Below are 12,864 nucleotides of genomic sequence, written 5' to 3' on the forward strand. Positions count from 1 at the left end.
TGAAGGCTACTCCACAGGCACAGCCTGACCGCTTGCCACCCTGGAGGTGTTCAGACATACACCACCCTACCCCCACAGACTCTGGGCCCACTATTTCCACAGATCCGGGCCTATATGCGGCAGGTGCTAGAGGGAATACACTACCTGCACCAGAGCCACGTGCTGCACCTCGATGTCAAGGTGAGGTGGGGACTGGAGAGCAGACAGCCCCTGTGGGAGCCAGGAGGTGAAGCGTCCTTCCTTGTTCATTCGGCCCACACACCTCACCTTGTGTCTTCCAGCCTGAGAACCTGCTGGTGTGGGATGGTGCCACGGGCGAACAGCAGGTGCGGATCTGTGACTTTGGGAATGCCCAGGAGCTGACTCCAGGAGAGCCCCAGTACTGCCAGTATGGCACACCTGAGTTTGTAGCACCCGAGATTGTCAATCAGAGCCCCGTGTCTGGAGTCACTGACATCTGGTAAGGCTGGCATACTGAGCTGGGCCGACCAGGGCAGCTGCCCTTGGGGCTGTGCTGGGGACATGCTCACTGGCAGGGAGATTTACCTAGCCTGGACTCCTCCTGACAGTGGGCTGGAGGCATTGTTTTCAGGGTCTCCTGCCCATGTTACTCCTTGCCCCTCGTGAGTCAGGGCTGCCCCATTCTCTCAAGGTCTCAGCCCTGTTAGTCCTTGACTGCTTGTCTCCCCTGGAAGCTGGGCCTTCCCCTCAGCAGCCAGCATGCCTCCTCTAGTAAGGCAGGCATGGTCCCATTGGTTCCCAGGCTTCCCTGGGCTTCCTGAGCCAGCCCTGCCATGACCCTGGACTTCTCCAGGCACATCTGGACCTGTAGGTTCAGGGTCCTCCCTGAAGAAGCCACTCCTGTGCTCATTGTCCATGGCAGTGTTCCCCGGGAGGTAACAGCTCACTCAGGTCAGCAGTAGCAAAGAACTGCTCCCTTCCAGTCGGAGGGGGGCGGTCCTCTTACCCATCACTCTCCTTTTCCCACAGGCCTGTGGGCGTTGTTGCCTTCCTCTGGTAAGGACCCCTCTGCAGTGTCCCAGCAGTCTCCTGGCAGGTCTACCCCTAACCTTTGCAGGGCTGCAGCCCACTCCCTTCTCTTCCACATCCCCCACTCCTTCTTGCACTGCAAGGAGCCTCATGTGCATGAAGGTGGACAGCCCTGTCTGCATGACCACACTCTGCCTGTCCCCACACCCCTCTGTAAGAGGTGGGCACCCTAGATGGAGAGAGCCCGGCGCAGGCTCAGGGCCATGGAGGCAGGGAACTCCTTGGCTCTGAGTGTCCAAAACTTGGACTAGAAGGGAGTGGAGCTCAGGGTGGGCACATCCCCTTGGCACAGACTCTTCACTCATGGAGAGGCCACACTGGAGGAGGGATGGAACAGGTCCTCTAAAGCACAGGCCACTAGGCCCCAAGGCAGCACCACCTCCCTGCCCATCAGGGGGCTGGGGAGGGGACAGCGCAGGAGAGAGTCTGCAGCCTTGCCTCTTACCCAGATTTGCCCAGCCTCTGTCATCCTCACAACCCCAGAGCCTCCATCTGTCCCCAGCCCTGTGCCCCCACTGACATTCCCCTTTGTCCCAGCCTGCCCCTCATGACAGCCCTCTTCACCCCTGCAGTCTGACAGGAATATCCCCGTTTGTCGGGGAAAATGACCGGACAACATTGATGAACATCCGAAACTACAACGTGGCCTTCGAGGAGACCACATTCCTGAGCCTGAGCAGGGAGGCCCGGGGCTTCCTCATCAAAGTGTTGGTGCAGGACCGGCTGTGAGTACAAGGCCCTGGGAGCCCCCACCTGCAGGGTCACCCTCATACCACCTGCCTGCTACTCCCAAACTCCTGCCCCTCGACATGCAAGCCCCCAACTCCTTAGGAGCCCTGTTTGCTCAAACAGTTATTGACTCACTGATGACTGAATGATAAATCCCTTCTTAATCCTCATTCATTCACAGGAGACCTACCGCAGAGGAGACCCTAGAACATCCTTGGTTCAAAGTGAGTCTAGTCTGCAAAGTGGTGGCACAAAAGGTGGAGGGAGAGAGAATGTTACTAACAGCTCTATTTATTGAGTACCTACTGTGTGCAGTAAACCATGTTAGGCAGTGTATGTACATATGACCTATTAGCTTCACAATAGCTTTGCAAAGGAAGGCATTATTAGTCCCATTTTGTTGACAAGGAAACAGGCCCAAATCAGTGATGGAGTTGGGGGTATACATACTGGACTCCAGGGCATACGTCTGGACCTCTCCATCCTGGGCATCCTCAGTGGAGTTCTCCCCCATGCTTGAGACCAGACCCTGGTCTTCGTGACTTCTGTCTGTCCATCTCTGTCCTGCACTGGTCCCACGCAATAGCGTTGGGGGTGACCAGGCAGGCTCAGCCCCTTGGTTATGAGCTTCATGTGGGCAGGTTCTCGGTTCTCACTCATTCATCTTCAAACCCCAGTTTCTCAGGGCACAGTGCCAGGCATTTGATGGGGTCTTGGGGATTTGGGAAGGGAGGTTCAGCAAATGAGTCCGGAAAGAGCGCCTGAATAAACTGTTCGTGGAGGGTTGTGCCAGGTCACTTGAAGGCTGAGGTCATTCTGGTATCAGGAGTTGAATTAAGAGCCTTCTTTCTCAGACCGGAAATGAGCTCCAGAAGAGAGAGCCTGGGTGGGTAGCTGAGGGAAGCATCCATCTTGGTCTGGACCACCAAGGCTCCAGATGTCTGGGGTGCTGGCCCTACATGGAGACAGAGGGGAGCTGGGGAGCCGGGGCCCAGGTAAGGGGCCTAACAGCACAGGCCTCCCAGGGCAGCTGGTTTACCAGGACAGGGCCATGAGCCCTGGTGGAAGCTCAGAAGCCTACCTCTGGGAGCCACCAGTTTCCTGCCTCTCCCCTGGGGTGTTCAGGGGATTTGTCTTTAGGTGTGCGTCTTGGCTGCAGGCATTGTCCTGACAGACCCAAGGGAAAGGGGACCCCCAGGAGCCCAGACTCAGTGCTGCTTGATCCACTCGCTCCTGCCACCCCGCCCCATGGACTTTGTCTCTCTGTTGCCAAACCTGGAGAGTCTAGGTTGACAGCTTTCCCTCAAGCCCTCTTTCCTGGGTTTGCAGACTCAGGCAAAGGGCGCAGAGGTGAGCACGGATCACCTGAAGCTATTCCTCTCCCGGCGGAGGTGGCAGGTAAGTGTGGCAGGCCAGCCTCTGTGCTTTCCACCTTCTCCTTCTCTCTAGCACTGCCTTCCCCCTCCTGTGGGCCTTCATCTCCTGCTCCTGTCTTCTCGCTTTCACTGGCTCCATGCCCAGCTTCCTGCCTGTTCCCTGACCCTCTGCATGCTCAGGCCTCTTCCCCAGGGCTGAGGTGGGCCTGGGGGGGATAATCCTGCCCCAGGGGTCCCTCAGGTCTGACTCCAGTACCCTGTCTCCAGCGCTCCCAGATCAGCTACAAATGCCATCTGGTGCTGCGCCCCATCCCTGAGCTGCTGCGGGCTCCCCCAGAGCGGGTGTGGGTGACCATGCCCAGAAGGCCACCACCCAGTGGGGGGCTCTCATCCTCCTCGGATTCTGAAGAGGAAGAGCTGGAAGAGCTGCCTTCAGTACCCCGCCCACTGCAGCCCGAGTTCTCTGGCTCCCGGGTGTCCCTCACGGACATTCCCACTGAGGATGAGGCCCTGGGGACCCCAGAGACTGGGGCTGCCACCCCCATGGACTGGCAGGAGCAGGGAAGGGCTCCCTCTCAGGACCAGGAGGCTCCCAGCCCGGAGGCCCTCCCCTCCCCAGGCCAGGAGCCCGCAGGTGGGGCTAGCCCCAGGCGGGGAGAGCTCCGCAGGGGCAGCTCGGCTGAGAGCGCCCTGCCCCGGGCCGGGCCGCGGGAGCTGGGCCGGGGCCTGCACAAGGCCGCGTCTGTGGAGCTGCCGCAGCGCCGGAGCCCCAGCCCGGGAGCCACCCGCCTGGCCCGGGGAGGCCTGGGTGAGGGCGAGTATGCCCAGAGGCTGCAGGCCCTGCGCCAGCGGCTGCTGCGAGGAGGCCCCGAGGATGGCAAGGTCAGCGGCCTCAGGGGTCCCCTGCTGGAGAGCCTGGGGGGCCGTGCTCGGGACCCCCGGATGGCACGAGCTGCCTCTAGCGAGGCAGCGCCCCACCACCAGCCCCCACTCGAGAACCGGGGCCTGCAGAAGAGCAGCAGCTTCTCCCAGGGTGAGGCGGAGCCCCGGGGCCGGCACCGCCGAGCGGGGGCGCCCCTCGAGATCCCCGTGGCCAGGCTTGGGCTCCGTAGGCTACAGGAGTCTCCTTCCCTGTCTGCCCTCAGCGAGGCCCAGCCATCCAGCCCTGCACGGCCCAGCGCCCCCAAACCCGGTACCCTTAAGTCTGCAGAACCTTCTGCCACCACACTTAGTGATGCTCCGCAGCCCCCCGCACCCCAGCCTGCCCAAGACAAGGCCCCAGAGCCCAGGCCAGAACCCGTCCGAGCCTCCAAGCCTGCACCACCCCCCGAGGCCCTGCAAACCCTAGCGCTGCCCCTCACACCCTATGCCCAGATCATTCAGTCCCTCCAGCTGTCAGGCCACGCCCAGGGCCCCCCGCAGGGCCCTGCCGCGCCGCCTTCAGAGCCCAAGCCCCACGCTGCTGTCTTTGCCAGGGTGGCCTCTCCACCTCCGGGAGCCCCCAAGAAGCGCGTGCCCTCAGCCGGGGGTACCCCGGTGCTAGCCGAGAAAGCCCGAGTTCCCACGGTGCCCCCCAGGCCAGGCAGCAGTCTCAGCAGCAGCATCGAAAACTTGGAGTCGGAGGCCGTGTTCGAGGCCAAGTTCAAGCGCAGCCGCGAGTCGCCCCTGTCGCTGGGGCTGCGGCTGCTAAGCCGTTCGCGCTCGGAGGAGCGCGGCCCCTTCCGCGGGGCCGAGGAGGAGGATGGCATATACCGGCCCAGCCCGGCGGGGACCCCGCTGGAGCTGGTGCGACGGCCTGAGCGCTCGCGCTCGGTGCAGGACCTCAGGGCTGTCGGGGAGCCTGGCCTCGTCCGCCGCCTCTCGCTGTCACTGTCCCAGCGGCTGCGGCGGACCCCTCCCGCACAGCGCCACCCGGCCTGGGAGGCCCGCGGCGGGGACGGAGAGAGCTCGGAGGGCGGGAGCTCGGCCCGGGGCTCCCCGGTGCTGGCGATGCGCAGGCGGCTGAGCTCCACCCTGGAGCGGCTGTCGAGCCGATTGCAGCGCAGCGGCAGCAGCGAGGACTCGGGGGGCGCGTCCGGCCGCAGCACGCCGCTGTTCGGACGGCTTCGCAGGGCCACGTCCGAGGGCGAGAATCTGCGCCGCCTTGGCCTTCCGCACAACCAGTTGGCCGCCCAGGCCGGCGCCACCACGCCTTCCGCCGAGTCCCTGGGCTCCGAGGCCAGCGCCACGTCGGGCTCCTCAGGTGAGGAGGGGCAGGGGTAGGGCAGCAGGTGCAGAGGAGGGTGGGGTGCGCTGGAGACAGGCTGTGGGAGGAGCAGAGGGCTGGGGACACCCACCAGGGGCAGGCTGAGGCCCCGAGGGTGGAATCAGCAGGGCTGGAGGGGAGGAAAGCAGGAATGGCAGCAGGGCTGGGTGGGCTAGGGGTTTCTTCTGCTTCTCTGGGCTGAGGGCTACAGAGAGGTGGGAACTTGCTGGTATTGACTGAGCAAATACTCACGGGCCTGGGTCTTCACAGCCCCAGGGGAAAGCCGAAGCCGGCTCCGCTGGGGCTTCTCTCGGCCGCGGAAGGACAAGGGGTTATCGCCACCAAACCTCTCTGCCAGCGTCCAGGAGGAGTTGGGTCACCAGTACGTGCGCAGTGAGTCAGGTAATAGACGCCTGCTGGGTGAGGACCCTCCTCCCCTCCTGCACTCCCCTACCCCCATCAGGGAGCAGTCATGGCTGGTGAGACGTGGGCCACCTTGACAAACCTACTGGAAGGGGTCTGCTCAGACAATTATAACAATAGCAGTAGCTGCCATTCGTTAGATAAGCTGAGTGTTCTATTAAACACTTTATCAGCACTGCCTCATTCAATCCTGCAGCATTGTTTGGGAAATATTAGTATCATTGTCTCTATTGTACAGGTGAGGAAACGGGCTTAGTGATGCTAAGGATCTGTCCAAGTCGCAGGGCTAGTAAGTGGAGCAGCTGAAGTTGGACTGTGTGACCTTCTGCAGCCAGGTCCCTGAAACGGCTTCAGGACACCACTTATGTCTGTCAGGCTGGCCTCCTCTCTCCTGGGAAACCCTAGAATGTTTCTGTAACTGGCTGTACTTTTCAAGGAGCTCAAGATATAGGGCCCTCCTGCCCCCACAGTCCCCCTTTAGATGTGTGTGTGCTTGGGTGTGTACCCAAAGACACTCGCTTTCTCTCCAGCCTAGAGGACCACGACCTGGATTGTGCCCCCTAAGTCTCCATTGCTCTGCAGCTCTGAACACCTGACTGCCCCTCCCTGACCCTTCTGCACAGAAAAGCAGCCTTCGGAGCTCTTTGCTAGCTCTTTGCCCTCTTCTGTTTCTCTGCCTGAGTGTCCTGGAGCTCCAGCTAGGGAGGCATTCCCCATGTGGGGTCACCCCATCCCCCCTGAAAAAGGGGCATTACTCAAGGACGACAAGCAAAGGCTTCAGGAGGTTGGGTTTTCCAGGCCAGCATGCAGGAAAGGAGCGAGTCCATGAAGCCAGGCTCTGTGCAGGATCTTGACAAGCCACCAGTCCTGTTCTTCCCCCATTTCCTGGTAAAACTCAGAATAGAGTGGCTGTCGAGTCTTGCCTCAGCTGGGCTTATAGGGATTGTGTCCAGCCTTGGCCAGGGCAAAGGGGGCTGCAGTGAGAGAAAAGGACGGAGGGAAGGGCTGCTGGTGGGGAGGGGAGGGTGGAGAATGAGGGGGAAAGAAAGCGATCAGCCAGCAGAGAGGCCTGGGGACAGCTGATCCCTTCCCACCTGGGGCCTCCCTCCCGGCCCAGTTTTGCTTATGCAGCTGATTTCCTGCCGAGGCAGTGTCCTCTTACCTCATCCGCTCCCTGTTCCCTGCAGAAACAAGGCTGTCCCAGTCCACTTTAACAACCAGGGTTGGCCCCTAGGAATGGGGATGGGGCTGGCGGGGCTGGCAGGGCTGGGCCCGGGTCACTTTCACCTCTGAGAGAAGTGGCCTCTCTCTCTCTCTCCCTGCTACCCAGTACCCTCACTTGGCCTGGAGGCAGCCATTGAGAAACTGTGTTCACATTGCCTTGTTGGAGCCTCAGTGTGGGACCCCTCCTTGGGGAGCAGTGGGGTACAGCGGGAAGGGGGCACACTGCCATCCTGATCACCACACCTGCTGAGTACTCCTCTTCTGCCTGGCTCTTCCCCACTCCCAGTCCCCCACAATTCTTCAGACAGGCAGCAGCTGGGGCTCCCAAGGCTCCTCAGCTTTCTCTGCCCAGGTGAATAAAATCCACCCCCAAGTCCTCCCCTATTCCCACCCTTCACCCACCACCCCCATGGCCAAACTGGGATTCTTCTAAAGGGACATTCCCAGGGATCATGCGCTCAAATCCTCAGGGCACTAAGGAGGCACAGGCTGGCTACATTGGAGGAAGGAAAACTGGTCGCATCCCTAGCCCTGCGTGTGCACAGCCACCAGCTGGCTGTGAAGGCAGCTTCTCTGCTTTGCTGAAACAGCCTTTCTCTGGGGGTCTGCTCCAGGCTTCCCTGCTGGCCATATTATTGAGATAATGATAACAACAAGAGAAGTTAGTACTTATGATCAGTTACTCTATGGCAGACACTTTACATGCCTCGTAATTGTCACAGCAAGAATCCTGTGGGCGCAGGATTATTTTCCTTGATTTACAGATTAGAAATGGAGCTTCTGAGAGTGTAAATGACTTGCCCAAGGTCAGGCAGATACTGTCTTTTGCCCCTTCAAAACCTCTCACCACTTAATTGACCTGAAGGAGTATACAGAACACCTATGACCCTGTCCCCGGATGGCAGGTGGGAAGAGGGGCCAGGAGGCCGACACGCTTCCAGGGTCTGCCCACAGTTTTCCTAGATTGCAGCTCTTATGAGACTGCACATTCTGATAGACCATTCCTCATTTGGTCCCATCTCAGCTCGGGTCACTAACTCATCTCAATTCTCTTCTCACTTGCCCTATGGTGCCCCAGAGAGGGTGGGTCTTGCAGGATCTTAACCATTATAGTTTTTCAGTATTTGTTTGCTTTTATTTTATTTAACAAATGCTTATAGACCACTTACTTAGTGCCAGGCCCTGCTCTAAGTGGTTTACAAACCCATGACATAAGTAGCATCGTCAATAGTCAGTGCAAGGAAAAGGCAGTTCTGCACACAGTGAGGGCCTGGGGAAAGTCATGCTTGCCCCAAAGAAAATTATCGAAGGCATGGCGTGGGATTCCACTTTCCACATCTGCCTGGGAAGAGACAAAGTTTCACGCTGCTTCCTGATGGCTGTTTGCAGGCCTTCTCCACCCCTCCCTCAGTGGTAAGTGGGCCAGGGTCTCTACAGACAGATGGCTGTCTCTGCTTTTCCTCCAGACTTCCCCCCAGTCTTCCACATCAAACTCAAGGACCAGGTGCTGCTGGAGGGGGAGGCAGCCACCCTGCTCTGCCTGCCAGCGGCCTGCCCTGCACCGCACATCTCCTGGATGAAAGGTAAGGAGACTCTGCCTCCCACAGAGAGGGAGGCCAGCAAGTGGCCCTGGGCCCAGGGGATGGGAGGGGCTAGGCCGGGGGGGGGGACTGAGCACGGTTAGGGGGGATGCTGGAGTGGGGAGTGAGTGAGGGGGCCTGGACATGTGCTACCTCACTCAGCAGCTCCTCCTGCTCCTCCCTGTCCCCAGACAAGAAGTCCTTGAGGTCAGAGCCCTCAGTGATCATTGTGTCCTGCAAAGATGGGCGGCAGCTGCTCAGCATCCCCCGGGCGGGCAAGCGGCACGCCGGGCTCTATGAGTGCTTAGCCACCAACGTCCTGGGCAGCATCACCAGCTCCTGTACCGTGGCTGTGGCCCGTGAGCCTGGGGCAGGGCCCCAGGGGGGTAGTGATGGGGATGGCGGGACAGGGCTTGGGGGGCTCTTAGCTAGGGTGTAGGGGCTCACTGGGACTCTTCTTTCTCTTGCCAGGAGTCCCAGGAAAGCTAGCTCCTCCAGAGGTACCCCAGACCTACCAGGACACGGCGCTGGTGCTGTGGAAGCCGGGAGATAGCCGGGCACCTTGCACGTATACGCTGGAGCGGCGAGTGGATGGTGAGGATGGGGCAGCTGGAGGGTGGGGGGAGCGGCAGGGGGAGGGTAGAGGAGTCTGGTAAGGCCAGTGCCCTCCCAGGCTCCACAGATAGCACTGTGGGAGCTGGGGCCACCCCTTCTGTGACCTCAGCCCCTCCCCCATACTGCCTATAGGGGAGTCTGTGTGGCACCCTGTGAGCTCAGGCATCCCCGACTGTTACTACAACGTGACCCACCTGCCAGTTGGCGTGACTGTGAGGTTCCGTGTGGCCTGTGCCAACCGTGCTGGGCAGGGGCCCTTCAGCAACCCTTCTGAGAAGGTCTTTGTCAGGGGTACCCAAGGTCAGTGCAATGGTGTGGGGTGGGAAGAGGAAAGGGGCCCTGAGCCTTTTCTCAGAAAAGAACCATGCACCACATGGTTCTTGTGGAGCACCATGGCCTTGCCCCAAGGCACCACGGTGATGATTTTCTCTCTCTCTTAGATTCTTCAGCTGTGCCATCTGCTGCCCACCAAGAGGCCCCTGTCACCTCAGGGCCAGCCAGGGCCCCATCTCCTGACTCTCCTACCTCACTGGCCCCACCCCTAGCTCCTGCTGCCCCCACACCCCCGTCAGTCACTGTCAGCCCCTCATCTCCCCCCACACCCCCGAGCCAGGCCTTGTCCTCGCTCAAGGCTGTGGGTCCACCACCCCAAACCCCTCCACGAAGACACAGGGGCCTGCAGGCTGCCCGGCCAGCAGAGCCCACCCTACCCAGTACCCACGTCACCCCAAGTGAGCCCAAGTCTTTCGTCCTTGACACTGGGACCCCGATCCCAGCCTCCACTGCTCAAGGGGTTAAACCAGTGTCTTCCTCTCCTCCTGTGTATGTGGTGACTTCCTTTGTGTCCGCACCACCAGCCCCTGAGCCCCCAGCCCCTGAGCCCCCTCCTGAACCTGCCAAGGTGACTGTGCAGAGCCTCCGCCCGGCCAAGGAGGTGGTCAGCTCCCCTGGGAGCAGTCCCCGAAGCTCTCCCAGGCCTGAGGGTACCACCCTTCGACAGGGCCCCCCTCAGAAACCCTACACCTTCCTGGAGGAGAAAGCCAGGCAAGCAGGGCTGGGGAAGGGAAGAGGACAGAGGGGAGTGGGCCAAATGTCTGGAGCACATGGCTTCGGAGAGAAGACCAGACTGTCCTGGCTGGGGTGGGGGGAGGTGCTGAGACCTGGGTTATTAGAATGATTGAGTTCAAAAGTACCAGACACTGCACTGCATGCTTTAGCCATATGATCTCATCAAATCTTCACAACTCTGAGAGACACTGCGCTATTAGCATCACCCATTTCATAGGTGGCAAAACTGAGGTTAGAGAAGCTATGGGATTTGCCTAAGGTACAGAGCCGGTGAGTGGCGAAGCTGGGACTCGAACCCTGGTTTCTAGGATTGAACTCTGGAGCCCACACTGGAACCACTGCATTCTTGCCCCTAGGGGTCCCTGCTCTCCTCCGTTAGCCCTCACTATGGAAGTGTCCCCCTCCTCTCCTCTGAGCCGGTGGTGTCCCTCCCCTCGACACACAGGGGCCGCTTTGGTGTTGTGCGAGCGTGCCGGGAGAACGCCACGGGGCGAACGTTCGTGGCCAAGATCGTGCCCTATGCTGCCGAGGGCAAGCGGCGGGTCCTACAGGAGTACGAGGTGCTGCGGACCCTGCACCACGAGCGGATCATGTCCCTGCATGAGGCCTACATCACCCCTCGGTACCTCGTGCTCATTGCTGAGAGCTGCGGCAACCGGGAACTCCTCTGTGGGCTCAGTGACAGGTAGCTGGGCATTCTGGAGGAGTAGGGAGGAAGAGGTAGGGGAGGCTGGGCCAGGTATCATCTGCTCCACCCCTGCCCTCCCAGGTTCCGGTATTCCGAGGACGATGTGGCCACTTACGTGGTACAGCTGCTACAAGGCCTGGACTACCTCCACGGCCGCCACGTGCTCCACCTAGACATCAAGCCAGACAACCTGCTGCTGGCCCCCGACAACGCCCTCAAGATCGTGGACTTTGGCAGTGCCCAGCCCTACAACCCCCAGGCCCTTAGGCCCCTTGGCCACCGCACGGGCACGCTGGAGTTCATGGGTGAGGGGACCAGCTGCCAGCCAGGGTGGGGACAGGGCACTGCCAGAGAGGCAGCAGCCAGGGCTCACCCCACTTCACTTACATATGTGCCACTTATTGAGTGATTACTGTATGCAAGCAATGAACGAAGTATGTGGATTGATCTTTACAATAACCCTGGAGTGTGGCATAATATTAGCCCCCTTTTACAGACGAGGGAACTGAGGTGTACTGATGTGAAGGATTTGTGCAATCAGACAATTATAAATGCTAGAGGCAGGATTCACTACAGCCAAAAAGACAGGAGAATCAATTATTATTTTATTTAAATAAAGAGAACCAGCTACCATCGAGCAACCTGCTAAGTGCTCGACGTTCCTGATCTCTCTTCCTTGTGTGGTTCTACAGGCCACAGTTTATGGATGAGGCTATGGAGCGCCAGGCAGGTTTAATAAATCGCCCAGGGTCCCATAGCTAGAAGGGGCAGGTCTGGGATTACAGCCAGCCAGGCTGATTTTGAAGGCTTTTAATCTTGGTGTCAGCCACACTCTTTGTGAATGGGAGCCATACCTTGGAGCCGATCCAAGGGAGCTTGTCACCCTGCTTCTCAGCCCCTCTGGAGTTCTGGGGACCCCGCCATTTTGTACCTGGGTTAATTCCTCAGGTGTCCCATATGTCTCTTGGGGTATGCCACCACCTCTGTCCTGCCTACTGGCCTTCAGGGCCTGCCACTCTGGTCATTCCCATGGTCTGGTGACCTGGACATTGTCCTGCTGCTCCAGCACCCAGGGACCTCCCCCGCCCCCACTTCCCTGCCACCAGGAAGCTGGGTCAGCTTGGCCTCTGTCTCCTGTCAGCTCCGGAGATGGTGAAGGGAGAACCCATCGGCTCTGCCACGGACATCTGGGGAGTGGGTGTGCTCACTTACATTATGTGAGTGTCCCCTACCCCGCCGCAGCCCTCTCTGCCGACACAGTGAGCTCCCGGACTCACCTTCTGCTAACACCCTCTCCCCCGTGCCCCACCTCCCCTGTACACACACCCACACCTCACACTCACACTCAGGTGCACAGTAGCACGGCCCTGAGCACTGTGCACCCGACACTAATGTCCTTCTGGGTCTGGGTGTTGGCCTCCGGTCTGCATATGTCAATCAAGCTATCTTCCCCAACAGGCTCAGTGGACGCTCCCCGTTCTATGAGCCAGACCCCCAGGAAACGGAGGCTCGGATTGTGGGGGGCCGCTTTGATGCCTTCCAGCTATACCCCAACACATCCCAGAGCGCCACCCTCTTCTTGCGAAAGGTCCTCTCAGTACATCCCTGGTGAGTGAGCCCCACACCTGCCATCCCCCAGTGTTACCTGCCCCTGGCCCAGCCTGTGCCAGAGGTCTCCCAAGCTCCTCCCCTGCTCCTAGGAAGAAGTCTGCTGCTTCTACTAAATGGTCATACTACCTACCATTTAAAGCCTGAGGCAGCCCCGTGCAAGGCAGAATCACTGTCCCCATTCCAGAGACTGGGGAACTGAGCTCTTGAGCTGCCCAAGATCACACACGTAGGGGTGGATCCAGGATTGGGACATTG

At 59.8% G+C, this 12,864-nt stretch overlaps 1 protein-coding gene across 6 annotated transcripts in view; it reads left to right on the top strand.

Annotated features, from left to right (window-relative positions):
• The window catches only part of SPEG (striated muscle enriched protein kinase), a 58,964-nt gene that overhangs the window by 44,983 nt on the left and 1,117 nt on the right, over positions 1 to 12,864 (top strand). For all 6 annotated transcript variants that reach the window (XM_054478652.2, XM_054478653.2, XM_054478654.2 and 3 more), the window contains 17 exons: positions 103 to 180; positions 282 to 460; positions 991 to 1,017; positions 1,623 to 1,775; positions 1,961 to 2,003; positions 3,109 to 3,177; positions 3,423 to 5,397; positions 5,671 to 5,802; positions 8,514 to 8,630; positions 8,819 to 8,986; positions 9,099 to 9,221; positions 9,375 to 9,542; positions 9,683 to 10,286; positions 10,756 to 10,995; positions 11,080 to 11,303; positions 12,140 to 12,215; positions 12,457 to 12,606. In XM_054478652.2, the coding sequence (XP_054334627.1) occupies positions 103 to 180; positions 282 to 460; positions 991 to 1,017; positions 1,623 to 1,775; positions 1,961 to 2,003; positions 3,109 to 3,177; positions 3,423 to 5,397; positions 5,671 to 5,802; positions 8,514 to 8,630; positions 8,819 to 8,986; positions 9,099 to 9,221; positions 9,375 to 9,542; positions 9,683 to 10,286; positions 10,756 to 10,995; positions 11,080 to 11,303; positions 12,140 to 12,215; positions 12,457 to 12,606 (4,526 nt within the window). The remainder of the gene's footprint in view (positions 1 to 102; positions 181 to 281; positions 461 to 990; positions 1,018 to 1,622; positions 1,776 to 1,960; positions 2,004 to 3,108; positions 3,178 to 3,422; positions 5,398 to 5,670; positions 5,803 to 8,513; positions 8,631 to 8,818; positions 8,987 to 9,098; positions 9,222 to 9,374; positions 9,543 to 9,682; positions 10,287 to 10,755; positions 10,996 to 11,079; positions 11,304 to 12,139; positions 12,216 to 12,456; positions 12,607 to 12,864) is intronic.

Source organism: Pongo pygmaeus, chromosome 11 (genome assembly GCF_028885625.2).
Source record: "Pongo pygmaeus isolate AG05252 chromosome 11, NHGRI_mPonPyg2-v2.0_pri, whole genome shotgun sequence".
Classification (NCBI taxonomy): Eukaryota; Metazoa; Chordata; class Mammalia; order Primates; family Hominidae; genus Pongo; species Pongo pygmaeus.